The sequence below is a fragment of the Talpa occidentalis genome, unplaced genomic scaffold (genome assembly GCF_014898055.3).
Source record: "Talpa occidentalis isolate TD23 unplaced genomic scaffold, MPIMG_talOcc4v2.1 talOcc4.9, whole genome shotgun sequence".
Classification (NCBI taxonomy): domain Eukaryota; kingdom Metazoa; phylum Chordata; class Mammalia; order Eulipotyphla; family Talpidae; genus Talpa; species Talpa occidentalis.
Window position 1 is genome coordinate 105,579,830 of NW_023605305.1, and position 14,019 is coordinate 105,593,848.

At 40.8% G+C, this 14,019-nt stretch overlaps 1 protein-coding gene across 1 annotated transcript in view; it reads right to left on the bottom strand.

The window, feature by feature from the left end:
* The window catches only part of SLC25A24 (solute carrier family 25 member 24), a 33,451-nt gene extending 21,555 nt beyond the window's left edge, over window positions 1-11,896 (bottom strand). The window contains exons 1-2 of the mRNA XM_037499153.2: window positions 11,671-11,896; window positions 1,193-1,319 (exon numbers count right to left, since the gene is read on the bottom strand). Coding sequence (XP_037355050.1) covers window positions 1,193-1,319; window positions 11,671-11,853 — 310 coding nt within the window. The 5' untranslated portion in view covers window positions 11,854-11,896. The remainder of the gene's footprint in view (window positions 1-1,192; window positions 1,320-11,670) is intronic.
* Window positions 11,897-14,019: the final 2,123 nt, after the last annotated feature.

A 14,019-nucleotide genomic window follows, 5' to 3' on the forward strand; every position in this document is an offset into this window, starting at 1 on the left:
AAGAAATGACAGCATTTGGAAACATTCGCTTGAGAAGAAAGGAGAATGTGGACAATGTAAGGACAATTAGAGGCATCCATCTATTTTTGTTAGCAATGAAATTCCTTAAATACCACACAGTACCTTTTATAACTACACTCTTAAATAAGACCTACAGTTGATCCTCATTAGACACAATAGTTATATTCTATAAGGTCACTGTGAATAAATTAGCAAAAAATGAATCATTGTTCCTATGGGAAATACAAGGTTAGAGTCCTGTGAGCCTCCAGGTCATACATTTTCATTAACCTATCATTACACCACCTTGTTTCATGTCTGTTTCTGTATAAAGACACTTTAATCTATACAGTTGATACATTAACAGGCATGACAAAGAGCACTGAAGCTCCTGTGTTAGCTAAGCCTGAATGAAGCTTAGCTAACACACATTTTTCCCTTAGAAATGTCAGACTGTGGGGTCTCCCTGGTGGCACAAGGGGTTAAGAGTCAGCACTAAGAAGCTATCAGCAACTACCGCAGCAGGAACTGGCCAGGAAGCTGACCCACAGGGTGCAGCAGACCTCTCCTGTCTCACCCACTGCTCCCCTTAGCAGTGTATTTCAGTAGATCCGCCTGTTCTGATCCACACTCTGCCTCTGGTGAATCCTCTCACCCCACACCTATGGCCTACACCCAGTTCCTCTACACAAAAATAAATAAATTTGTTTTAAAAATTCAACTTTTAAAAAAAAATCTATATAAACCCCTAGCCCTCACACCTCAGGCTTTCTCTTAAAAGAAATGCCCAGAGAGATCTCCCCAGATTCTCTTTCTTTGCTCTTTCACTAATCAATAAATGCTGACTCCTTGCCTAGCCTCACCGGTGTCTGTGTGGGGTCCTCTTTTCATTCTTGACCAGTGTATTTGAAGAGCTGCTTCCCAGCTTAGGAGCAGCTCTTCCCTCTGACCCCCATCCCCACCCACCCCTCTTAGTCCCAGCAGGCAAAGCAGTATGCAGTGGCTGGTTTGCTCCCAGCTATGTGCCTATGATATTGGAGGTTGGGATAAGGCTGAGACACCCCAGGCCTATTCCCTAGTCCAATGACATAATTATCATTTTTAAAAAAAGACAGACTAAATATGCATTCACTCTTGGAAGCATGAAAAATGCTTCTTCAAAACTGGTGCTATATAGGAAAGAAAAACATACCATCATTATTTTTATCCAAAGTTTTAAATGCCAATTTCATCTTTTTCTCATGGTCTTTAAGGTACTTCATAAACTCTTCAAAATCCAGCTTCCCATCTTTGTTGATATCACCAGTAGTAAAAATTTTCTATAAAAAAAGAAATAATCATGTAAGAAAATAAATGAATAATAAAAAATTTAAATAACAGATATTTTATTAACTAAAACACTGCATTATTGGTACATAAACTTCAAACAGATTGGCTGTTTTCCTATAAAAAATTAAATACCAATTTTAGATCAAATATATCATTATTCAGTATGTAAAGATCAGTAATAAAAGTCACTATTCCCCTGCAAAAAAAAAATTCAGGTCTTCAGTTAAATTTTTCTTAGACAAATGGTGCATTGATTTCTACAAAATATGACATTTTTTTAAAAATTTATTTATTTATTTATACAAGCACTGGGTACAGTCAGAAGCACGGGAGGGTGAGAGAATTCACCAGAGACAGAGCGGGGAACAGAACAGGCAGAATGACGAAGTACACTGCTGAGGGGAGCAGCGGGCAGCAGGAGAGGTCTGTGCGCCATGTGGGACCCTCGCTGGCAGCCAAGGATCGAACCAGCGCTGCAGAGGCTGCGGGCAGCTTTGCAGCCCAGTGCTCAACCGCTGCGCCACCAGGGGAGGCCCCCAAATATGACATTTTTAACTACTGTAATCACACCCTAAATTTCTTGACATGTATTTTATAAATACAGATAGACGACACTTAACCTAACATAGTATTTAAATGTCTAAAATAGTGTTTTTTCCTTTTGACTTTCAAAATTATCCTTTTTTCTAAGGTGATGCTCAATTTTAAAAAGCTGTCCTATCAAACTATAACTAATAATGGAAGTTATTGTTTTTGAGGGAAAAAAATTGAGTTTTGATAGTACATGTAAACTCTCTTCCACTATCACACAGAATATAAACTTTCTGTCTATTAAGACACTGGCAATCACCCACCCAAAGATTATAAACTCTATTGGTTTTTGAGTCATGCTATTCAGGGAAAATTATACCTTCTTATGGCAGGACGTTACAGTAAATCCTCATTTAAGTTGACAGTTTCTTGGAAACAACTTACATATATGGTTGTGTAATAAAACCAGGTACTTAAGTAGAATAAAGTCATTTTGTTCAATATCTGCTGGGATTGTTTTTTCCCCATAAATGTACCAAAACAACCTTGAATGGAAACAAGGTATTGGAGGACCTACTCTCTGAGTCCAAGTCCTGGACTGAGAAAAAAGGTCTGAACCTCATGAGCTGCAACAAAAACCTAAGGGAAATTTATGGTTTAAGTGCATGATTCGAGAAGAATCACTGAAACTCAATCTCAAGAAATTAGAAATAAAAGCCAAAAGAAAGTTGAAGAAAGCAAAGCTAGTAACAAGAAAGATCTATTGTTGAGAGAATCAAAAAAAGCAAAAGGTGACCTTTCAAACCAATAAAATTGACAAACCCCTGAAATAGTAAATAATCACTCAGAAAGTAAAGATGAAGCCCACGAGACACCATAATATATTTAATGTTAAATAAATATATTATGAATCAGATAAAATTGATGAATCAAGATAAAACAGACAAGAGTCTAAAAGAAATAACTTACTAAAAATTTCATGTCACTAGACAAGCTAGGTAGTCCTGTCAGTATTGAATAAACTTAATTTGTAATTTTAAAACATTCCCAAGAGAGAAAATTACAAGCAATGTCATCAGTGAAAACACATGCAAAATTCTTAAATAACATGTTAGCAAATCTAATCTAGCAATATATTAAGAAGGATAGTGTGTGTATGTATATAAAATAAATAATATAAATGTATTCCAGTAATGACAGGTTCATTTTTTCAAACTCTTATTGAATATACATTAACAAAATAAAAGGGAAAAGTGGTATTCTCTTACATGCAACATAGCCTAATTAAAATACCATAAATTATTACTTACATTTTCTTTGTCACTGGAAATAATTATTGCTAATTACTTTTACAAATTAATAATTTACAACTGTAAATTACTTCCTGAGTATTCAACATTGGTACCAATGTGCATAATCCATAAGGAAATGTCACAGCATTCCAAGACCCCATCAGTATACTGAAATTTCATCTCAAAGACTTGTATTTTGTTTAAAAATAGATGTTCCATATGATCCAGCAATTCCATTTCTAGGTATCTACCCAAATAATACAAAAATAGTAATTGAAAGGTTACATGCAATCCTGTGTCAACTGCAGCACTATTTATAACAGTCAAGCTATGCAAACAATCCAAGTGCCCAAGAACAGATGAGTAAAGAAGACATGGTCCATATACACAATGGAATACTACTCAGCTATGAACAAGAAAATGAAACCTTGTTATTTGTGACAACTGGGTAGAGCTGGAAGGGACCATGTTGAGGACGTGGCCAAACTGGGAGGACATAGAATTCCAGTTGTTCTTCTACGTCAATGGGTAATATACCTCAGTTCCTAACCCACTGCAAGAAACTCAATAGGAGCCCACTCTTGCTTTTTTTTCCCCCAGAATCTTCCAGAAGACCTCTGCACAGGATTCCAAAGGTAAATTACTTTTTAAAGAAAAGTGGACAGAGGAGCATTAGGACAGATTCTGTGTGGTCAAAATAACTGGTGGTAGAGGTCCAAAAGGTTTTAAAAGTTGCTCGGTCACATTTTTCTAAGAATTCTTATATGGTTGATGCAATTCAGAAAAACTGAGAAGCTAAGGAAGATCTGCCCACCTGGGCTGCTACAAATGCCAGGGCCCCAGCTGTAGCTTTACAAATGTTGGCATCACACTGGGGAGGACAGTCTCAAATGAGCAGGAGTTAAGTCTGCTGGGGCTCCAGAGAGGGCCAGGATATGTTGATAATGCCAATGGCTTCTCACCCTAATATCTAGAACCAGTGTGGACTCTGGCTTCCCTGAATGTTACCTATGGTGCCTCATCCTGTGCCATTAGAAATATGGAGGTGCAATTTCACAGTAAAAGTTCCATTTTTATATCATTTATTTTACTAAATATGGAGTGCTCTTTTAAAAGTTAAATATTGATGTTCATGTGGATCAACAAGACTTCTCATTCACTGCTGGTGGGAATGCGAAATGGCATAGTCATTTTGGAAGATAACTTTGGCAGCTTCTTACAAACTAAACAGACTCGTATTATATCATCTAGCAATCATGCACCCAGCCATTTACCCGAAAGAGCTGAAAACTTAAGTCCACAGAAAAACCTGCATGTGGGTGTTATAACATCTTTAGTCATAATTGCCAAAACATGAAAGCAACCCAAGATGTCACTCAAAAGGTGAGTGAATAAACTGGGGCACACCCAAATATTATTCAGTACTAAAAACATGCTCTGAAGCCATGAAAAGACATGGATGAAACTCAAATGCATATTACTAAGTGTAAGAATCCAATCTGAAAAGGCCACACACTGTGTGACTCCAGCTATGTGGCATTCTATGGAAAATCTATGGAGACAATACACAAGTCGTGGTTGCCAGGGGGTTGGAGGGGTAGGTGGAAGGGTGAACAAGCAGAGCAGAGAGGACTTTCCCGGGCAGTGAGAAAACTCTGTATGATGCTACAAAGATGTACCTATACATTTGTTCAAACTCACAAACAGACAACATCAGGGGTGTGTCCTATATGAACTATGGACACTGGGTGATTGTGCTGTGTCAAGGTAGGTTCGTCACTCTGCTGCCAGGATTGATATTGGGAGGCTATGTATGTGTGGAGGCAAAGAGGACAGGGAAAATCTGTGTACCTTCCTCTTAATTTTGCTGTGAATCTAAAATTGCTCTAAAATATTCTTTCCTGAAAATTCATAAAGGAAATGTAATCTAGTCATTGGCTAGTCGATCCTTGCTCTATTCACTTAAGATGTCAAGTAATGACAACATAAAGAAAACCATCACATGTCCTTGAAATACCCATGGGGTTCCTTTTAGGAGGAGGCTGTACTACGGTTAATTCTGAGTTCTTAGCGTTGACTTCGCAATAAACACCTCCCCCCAGAGCTGTTGGGTGGTGGCAATGTCTAATGCTGTTTCACAAGAGGTCCTTTGGCCCAGTCAAGAATGACTTCTCTAAATGAACACAAAAATATAACTTTCTATACCAGAGAGACTTATCCTTGTTCTGTCTAAAGAAGTATGCTTGAAAATTTCAAATATCCTGCCTCTTTCTCAAAATGTTAGCCTCATACGTGGAACATGATGGAAAGCTGTCTTTTTATAAAAACTTTCAACTTTCTTATTTCTCAAAGTTGAGATATTTACATACAGTAAAAGGTGCATATTTTAAATGTATAATTCAGTAAGTTTTGACAAATATTTATATCCATGTAAATGCCATCCCAATTAATACAGTGAACATTTTTCACCCCTACCCCCCCAAAAAGAATGAATTCTCCCACAACAGGGAATTTTTACAATGCACAGGGAATGGTCTCTCCCTGCATGCTGCAAAGGATACAAATAGCGGCCAAGAGTTATAGAAGACAAACAGGGCACAAGTGTCCATAAGGCCAAGTAGAAAAGGCAGAAGTCAAGGCAAAGCTAGTAAGACAGACAGACTGATAGCACAGATCTAATGGGAGAAAGCAAAACATCCAGTTGATACTCTCATCTACTGAAAAGGCAACTACTTTTGCTGAATTGTTCTTTCTACTTTTTGAAATCACCCTGTTCATTATTTACTTATGATTTATTACCCAACACACAGAGACCTCCTCTAGGGAAAGTTTGGGGGACATAGTTGAAGGGTCCCTGTTGGTCTACTTCACTGCTATATTCTCAGCTCATTGAGTAGTGCCTGGTGGTGCACAGAACATCAACCGAATGAACTTAATATTTGTGTTAAGCTATTGAGTAGCTCTTACCACTCCTAGCTTACTTTTGAGCTTTCCAGTCAGTAAATAGCTCCCCCAAGGCCACAAGTCCAGCAAATAATGAAAACATGTGAACAGTGGCCTGATTCCACAGTACACAATAGCCACTACACATACGTTGCCCTAGTTAACATCATAGAAATGATGGTCCACGTTTCAGATAATGCCCTCAAACTTTCTCAGCAAGTTCGTTCATTGTTTTCATAATTTCTAGCAAACAGAGATATGTCAAGGGACTCCTTATGAGCCTTATAAACTCACTGGTCAAAAGCAGTAAGATAATACCCTTACAGAATGATTTCTTGTGAAAGTTTATTTCTAAATTTCTTCATTGGAATATAATAATTCCAACTGGGCTGGAGTAAGATCATGCATGTGAGCTAAGCCCTTAAACAGTGAGTAATAACATACCAAGCAAAAAAAGGGAAATGAAAACAGTGCCAAAGAGAGAAAAATAAAGGGATACCTAGTTGTCGCCCAATCACAGATAAAGAATGTTGGAGTTTAAGAAAAAAGTTTAAAAGGGAGACTGCCACCAAGGTGAAGAGAGTGTTTCATTCTTAGAGCATTTTTCCTTTTTCTTCCTTCTTTCAGCAATAAAAAAGGAAAAACGTCAGATTTTAGAATATGTCAGAGAAAACACAAAAATTACAAATGTTATACATTCTAAAACATTTTATATTCCTAATACCTATAACCTACATTCTATTCTTATATCCAAATATTATCTACTGAAATGCAGAAGGAACTTAAATAGAAATGTGCTGCCTTCTGAATGCTGAGTTCATTACAAAAGCTTGGAAACGAGAATAGATGAAATCAGATGAAACCGAGCTTTCACTTCAATGTGAATATTTCTGTTTGTCTTTGTCTTAAATCATTATCATGAAACCCTCCCTTAAACCTCACAGTTCTTACTTCGAGATGCTCAATTCAGTAATTTCCCCAAACCCTGACATTACACAAACCCTTGAACTATGCCTTTGAAATTTCCCCCATAAAGATTGACCAAGTATTTCCAAGTATTTGATTGGCTACAGTTCCAATGCCCTCTCTTTCTCCATCTATATCCCACACAGCCACCCAGAGTAATCTTCCAAAATCATTACCAGGACCATACCAGGACCATTACCATACCAGGACTACTGGTATCCCCACAGGATAGATCCTTCTCCCAGGTAGGGGAGACCCTATCCTGCCCTAAAGGTCTCGGCACCACTCTCTGGGGGCTTTTGGAATATCCATAGACTTGAAATGCCCACATAATATAACATCTGACCAGGGTATCTGCTTTATAGTTAGAGGTATATGAGATTCCATGACCAAAGGATCCGCCAGCCATGTCACACAATATGTCATCCAGAAGCAGTTGGCTGAAGTAGCCTATTGAAAATACAGTTGCAGCACCACCTAGAAACAATGTTTGGCAAAGATCAATTGTCACCCTTCAAGATGCTGCACATGCAGCAGGGGATGGGGAAGAGAGGGGTCAGGACAGGGGAGGGAAGAGCATAAGGGACTATGATGATGGTTCACGGGTGATATGGTGGTGGGGACCACTCCTGAGGGGAGACACCTACTACTGTACAAAAATGAACAACTATGTAAAAAAGTTAAATTTTTTAAAGATGCTGTCTATGCACTAAATCAGAGACCTCTGTATGGTTCTGTGCCCCCAATAGAAAGGGGACACAAATCCAGGACCCCAACAACAGCTCCTATAATAGGAATAGTCCCATTGTTACTCTCAGTCACCCACTGGGGAACTTTCTGAGTCCTACCCCCACAATTCTGCTGTCAACAGGCTTAGTTTCTGGTCCCCAAACAGGATATACTCCTGTCAGGAAATGCAGGATGGGTTCCACTGCACTACCAGCCACAGCTACCCCCTGGACATTTAGAACGCCTTGGTCCAGGGATCAACAGGCAAAAAAAGAAGCCACGAACTTAGTAGGTATAAATTCACCCTGATCAGCAATGTCAGAGCTGCTTCTACCCCATGCAGACAGAGGGGTGTGCGTGGAAGTCAGGCGGACACCATGGGTGACGCATGATACTCCCTTGCCCAGCTTTAACTGTGAGTGGGCACAGGTGGTAACACTGACCTGAGAAGTTCAGACCTCTCCAGAATTCGGTTAAAGGTTTGGGTTACACCACTAGGTAAGTGACAAAGACCTGCAGAGATCATAACTGAGTGTGAGTGGAATTTGAAATAGACAGTCAAGAAAGGAAATAAAACCAGTTGTGACCAACCAAGGCAGTGGGGACTGATCTCCCTGAGAAACAGAGGCTGAGAACAATACAGGAGCACACCCTAAACCTACACAAAAAAGCGGTTCTCTATGCCACAAGGAGTGGTCTGTGCCGCTAGGTCAGATACTAAGAGAACCTATTGTGAGAACAGCTTGAGTGACAGCCCAGCCCTCCACGCCTTTGAACCTTTGGACTTCCTGCAGGATTCACACCCAGTCCAATCCACCCCTGGGCAGCACCAACCAATGATGAGCCACAATTAGGGTCCCAACACTGGGCAGCAGACACAGAACTCCCCTAGCAGTGATTCCCCCTTAGCCTCATTGAGACTTTCTAAGAACAATGACCTGAGGTTCTTCCTAAACCAACCCTTCCTTCTTGTACTGTTTCCACAGGGGTCAGCTTGCATCATGGTCTGATACAAGTTAAGTTTTCAACTTACTCCTATTCTCTATTCCTTACCCTTCACAGATATTTTCCCAATAAATCTTTTGCACACCCAATCCCATCTTGAATTCCTCCTCTTGAAGGACCAGCACGAACTCAGTACCAGGAGTGTCCCAAGACGAGGACTCACTCACTTTCCACCCAGCAGATCTAGTGCCCAGAGTGGAACATGGGAGAAAGATAATGCCCTGCACAAGATGGGAGCAACAATGTTGAAGATTTTCAGTGGTGACAGGAAAAAAAAATCTGGTGCAGGGGAACATATGGCTAGTGCAATGATTCAGATGTTTGAAAAACATGGGGGAACTGTGGTATGAGAGTAGGCAAAAAAAGATAAAGGTAAAAGGAACAATTCACCAGAAAGATACAAAAATACTAAATTCGAATACACCAGTAGTAGTCTCAAATATAAAAGAGAAAACAGAATTATAAAGTTGGAAAATCCACAATCAGAGGGAGATTGTGATACTCTTCTTTCAATTTTGATTGTAGCTAATGATATTAATAATCTAAAGGTTAAGAGTTAATTACTAGGGGGCCTCCCCCAATGGCACAGCGGTTGAGCGCTGGGCTGCAAAGCTGCAAGCAGCCTCTGCAGCGCCGGTTTGATGCCCGGCTGCCAGGTGAGGGTCCCACATGGCGCACAGACCTCTCCTGCCGCCTGCTGCTCCCCTCAGCGGTGTACTTCGGTCCTTCTGCCTGTTCTGCTCCCCGCTCTGGCTCTGGTGAATTCTCTCGCCCTCCTATGCTTCTGACTGTACCCAGTGCTTGTATAAATAAATAAATAAACCTTAAAAAAAAACTTAAAAAAAAGCAAAAATAAATTCTTTAAAAAAAAGAGTTAATTATTAGGTATCAAGAAATTTTCCTAAATGCTTTACATATATTAGTTGATTTATTCTTCATAATAAATGTGACCTATGAGACAGGTACTAGTGTTATGTCTGGCACAGGGGAGGAAATTGAGACTACAGAGATTAAAAAGATTGCCGGAAGTTTACTAGTAAGCAGATCTAAGCCCTAAACACGGTTTGATTTGACTTTTCTTATTTTCTTAAGAGCTTGTCTAGGCATGTAAAAAGATACAAGTGCTGGGAATAGTTAACAGTTTCTGGGAGTGATACTATGTGTATATGGATGTATATATAAGAAATTTTTTATGTATATATAAAACATAGTGATAAACACCATCCTATGTGTTTACATACACATAATTTTATAGGATTTATTTTACAATTAGTTTTAATAAAATTTTTGGAGAACTAAAGACATTTTTTATTTGTAATTTTTAGTTCTTCCCTCTTTTTCCTAATCGATCTCTTGTAGAGGTTTATTCTTAGTTTCAAAGAATCTATCTAAAAACATGCAGTATCGGCAAATTTAAACTACCCGTATAATTAATTTGTGGATCAAGGATAAGATCCTATTGGAAATGAGAGGCTATTTGGAACTAAATAAAAAATCCAAACTTGTGGAATGCAGTTAAAGAATTGATTAAAGGGATATTGTAGCTCCAATTTAATGAAACAAGCTTTCAAGTCAAGAAATTAGAGAGTACGTGAGTAAGACTTAAAAAAAAAAAAGGAAATAAAGACACAAAATAATGGAAGAAAATTAAAAACAGACAATTAGCAAAAAGTACCAAAAGTCCTTTCAAAGTATGAACAGTATTTCAAAGTATGAATAAAACAGACAAACTCTGGGGAAGTCTGGGGGGGTGGGGAGGTACATATCAGGAATGAAATAAAGAACATAACCATAAGGATAGCCAAAACTTGCATATAATCGTAAATGAATATTCTGAACCTTGAAAATGAGAGATATCAGTTGGTTTCATGCACCTGTGGAATATAAATAACCATACACAGGCAAACTACAGCAGGACTAAATCTTGGACTTAATGAAAGAACTTAATGGTTACCAGAGGAAACCCGGTAAGGTGGAGGGTCTGAAGGAGGAGGCATCGAGGGACTTGGCACTGGTGGTTTGGTGGAGGTTAAGTAGAACCAGCACTACGGTAGAGCAAAATTGTAACCCCAGAACCAAAAGTTTTAAAAAATGAAATGTACTAAATCTGACTCAAGAAAACAGTAAACTGAAGTGGCCTGTAACTACTAAGTACATTGAACAAGTTGCTTAAAATATACTACAAGACAGTTGTTGGCACTTATAATTACCTAATCCCTTCCCCTGTACGGATAGGGAATGCTAAAGTGGCCTCTTACATTTCACTGGAGTTGGAGAGGTTCCAAATATCTCTACCCACTAAGCGGACTGAACTTTAGAGATACAATTAAAATGACTCAGAAGTGCCAGCCCTTCAGCTCAATCTATGCACTTAGGGCATGAAGAATGTCTTCAACAGTGGAACATGGCCTCCCTCCAGCAGGAAGCTGGAGGAAACATCTGATTGCCTTTCAAACAGCAATCAAAACTAGCTGCTCTAACAGAGCAGCTTCGAAGAGTGTCTTTATAAAACTTGGGGCCCGCTGAAGTCAGCTAAAAACTTCAGTGCTTGCAAAGACTGAGCACTAAAAAACTCGATTAAATGTCTGCAAAGGCCAAAGGGGAAGATAAAGGATGCCTTCCCTCTAAGGCATTGCAGTAGTTTAATTGCTACAGCGGGTCTGAGTCTTCACAGCACTAACTTTACCTGGAAAAACACCCTTAGCCTTTCAGATCCTGACGCAGTAAGTTATGGGGTAATCGGTTGTGCGACCCATCCCAGAGGTTCCGAACCCATCAGTCCCGCCTTCTTCCTGACAGCCAGGGCAGCGCCCTGGATGCTGGCAGCGCCCCCGAGTCCCTCCTGGCTCACCGGCCGCGCCCAGCAGGCACCCACCTCCTCTGCGTCCTGGCCCAGGGGGATGCCCATGCTCTTGAGCCCCTCCTGCAGCTCCCTGATGTCCACCACGCCATCTGCATTACGGTCCAGCTTCTGGAAGAGGTTCTCGTAGCGCCTCTGCGGGTCCTCCTCCAGGCAGGCCGCCGCGGGCAGCACGAAGCCCCGCAGCCAGCGCAACATGGTCCCGGAGGCGCGGGGCGCAGCAGCCGCAGCCGAGGCACGTCCCGGAGGCCGAGCTCCGCGGGCCTAGACGGGACGCGGACTGACTGGGTGGGGCCCGCGGCCTTGTGGTGTGTGGGGTGCTGTCCGGGGCGAGGCTTCGCGCTGGAGCGGGGACCCCACCCGAGCCTGGCGGGGCGCGCAGGGAGTGGCCGCTCCCCGCGCAGCTCAGGGAGGAGCCGGGCCGAGCCGGCCTCTCCGGAGGCGCCGAGGGCCGGGCCTGGCGCTGCCTAGGACCGCAGGCAGGAAGGGGAAGGGCTGGGGACTGGGCCTCAGGAGGGGCGATGGGCCTGGAGAAGGTGGTCTGCTGGGCGCCCAGGCGTGTTGTCAGCGGGAGTTCTGCCTTAACAAGCAAAGGTGTTAAATCTGAAAGCAATTTAAAAAAAAAAAAAAAAAACAAAGAGGAACACTAAAATTATAACTGTTATATGTCAGTTAAATCCCAATAAAGGTGAGGGAAAAGAAAAGACTCAAGAGTTGTTTGCATAAAAGTTTAATGCCCATCCAGGAGGGCAGTGGTAAAAAAGAGGAGATACTTTTTGCTGCAATTTAGTAGGATGTGCCCATGGCAAGTCATAGGCCTGATCTGCTAAAAACTCTCATCAGATAAACCTCAGAGCCTTCCCCTCAAGAGGATGCAGTTAGGAGGCTTGGAGTTTATCATCTGGGTGAGACATAGCTTCTTAATTGCATAACATGGGAGACTAGAAGGGACATTGGACTAATCCTTCTGTTGTGTAACTTGGAAATGTGGGGTAGCCTCTGGGTAGCCTCTCATCAGCAAAGAAAGGATGAGTAACAGCCTCAAAGCAAGGGTGTGTGCTGTATGTGAAAGGTCTTACTCTTCGAAAGTGCCAATAGAATGAGACATCATTCATTGCAATCATTTTCTGTTCATCCACAGCTGCTTAATAGAAACGACCTTTATTTGCCTATTATCTGCAGAAGATAGGCCTCTGTACTTGTCAGTAAGGCTCTCCCCACACTTCTGAATCACTAAACAAAGACCAGCTGTTCCAACAAAATCCAGGAACTTGGATGGTGAATTTATCTCCCATCGTGTCATTTCATATACTTAAAACCTATGTATATATAGATTTTATAAATTTGTTACAGGAGTTTTTGTTTTTGCTTTGGGGGGAGAGGGGAGGTGACTACTTGCCCATCATAAAGTAAAACTTGAGAGATAAGAGCTGGTAGAAGCAGGGATTCATTGGGGGAGTGTTAAGGAAGGGGAGAGGCTAAACGGTCTGCATCAGCTCTGCATCAGCAGGATTTCAAGAAATAGGCAAGGTTTTCCAGGAACTGCACCACTGCACTTTTTCTTCCAAATTTGGTCTTGACCAAATCTGTCAAGGTGCTGGTGGGTGTGATTTTTACCAGACTACTGAGGCTGTGACTTAATCCTTGCCTCACTTCTACCTCTGTCTTTACATTATCTTTACATAATTTTCTGGTTTTGTCTGCAAGAAAAACAGGAGTAGAGCAAGGCTGGGCAAGGAAAAGGATCAGGCCAGTGGCCCCTCCCTCCTGTCTATATCCTAGTCTTTCCCTACTTACCTTGAAAGATGATAGTTGTCACTGGGTTGTAATCCCAATTGTTTATACCCTCGAATGACAAGTAGTTGGAAATTTTAATATCTCCAGCCTTCTGGAGACAAAGAGAACTAAGTCATTCATAAGACAAGGGCCAAAGATCAAAAGAAACAGATAGATAGATAGATAGATAGATAGATAGATAGATAGATAGATAGAGAGATAGATTAGATATAGATATATAGATACAGATATAGATTAGATATATATAGATATAGATATGTTAACAACCATGGGACTGAGTAGGGGCTCCATCCATCCAAACCAATTAGAAAAGACTTTATAATAGGAGTTCAGAGCCAGGATTAGTTTTTCCAAAGTGTTTCACATCTGGAATTTCTCTGTTTCCAGTTTCCACCAAGTCTTGAAACTCAGCTCAAACTTGTGTTATTACAAGCCTCAGGGAGAAAACTAAATAAATTTTTTTTTTCCTTTTCTTCTCTTCAGGGTCACAGAGCGATTTAACCAGTTAGCCTTAGTACATATGAAGAACTGCCTGTTTACTATAATCATCATGAAACCAATTTATTT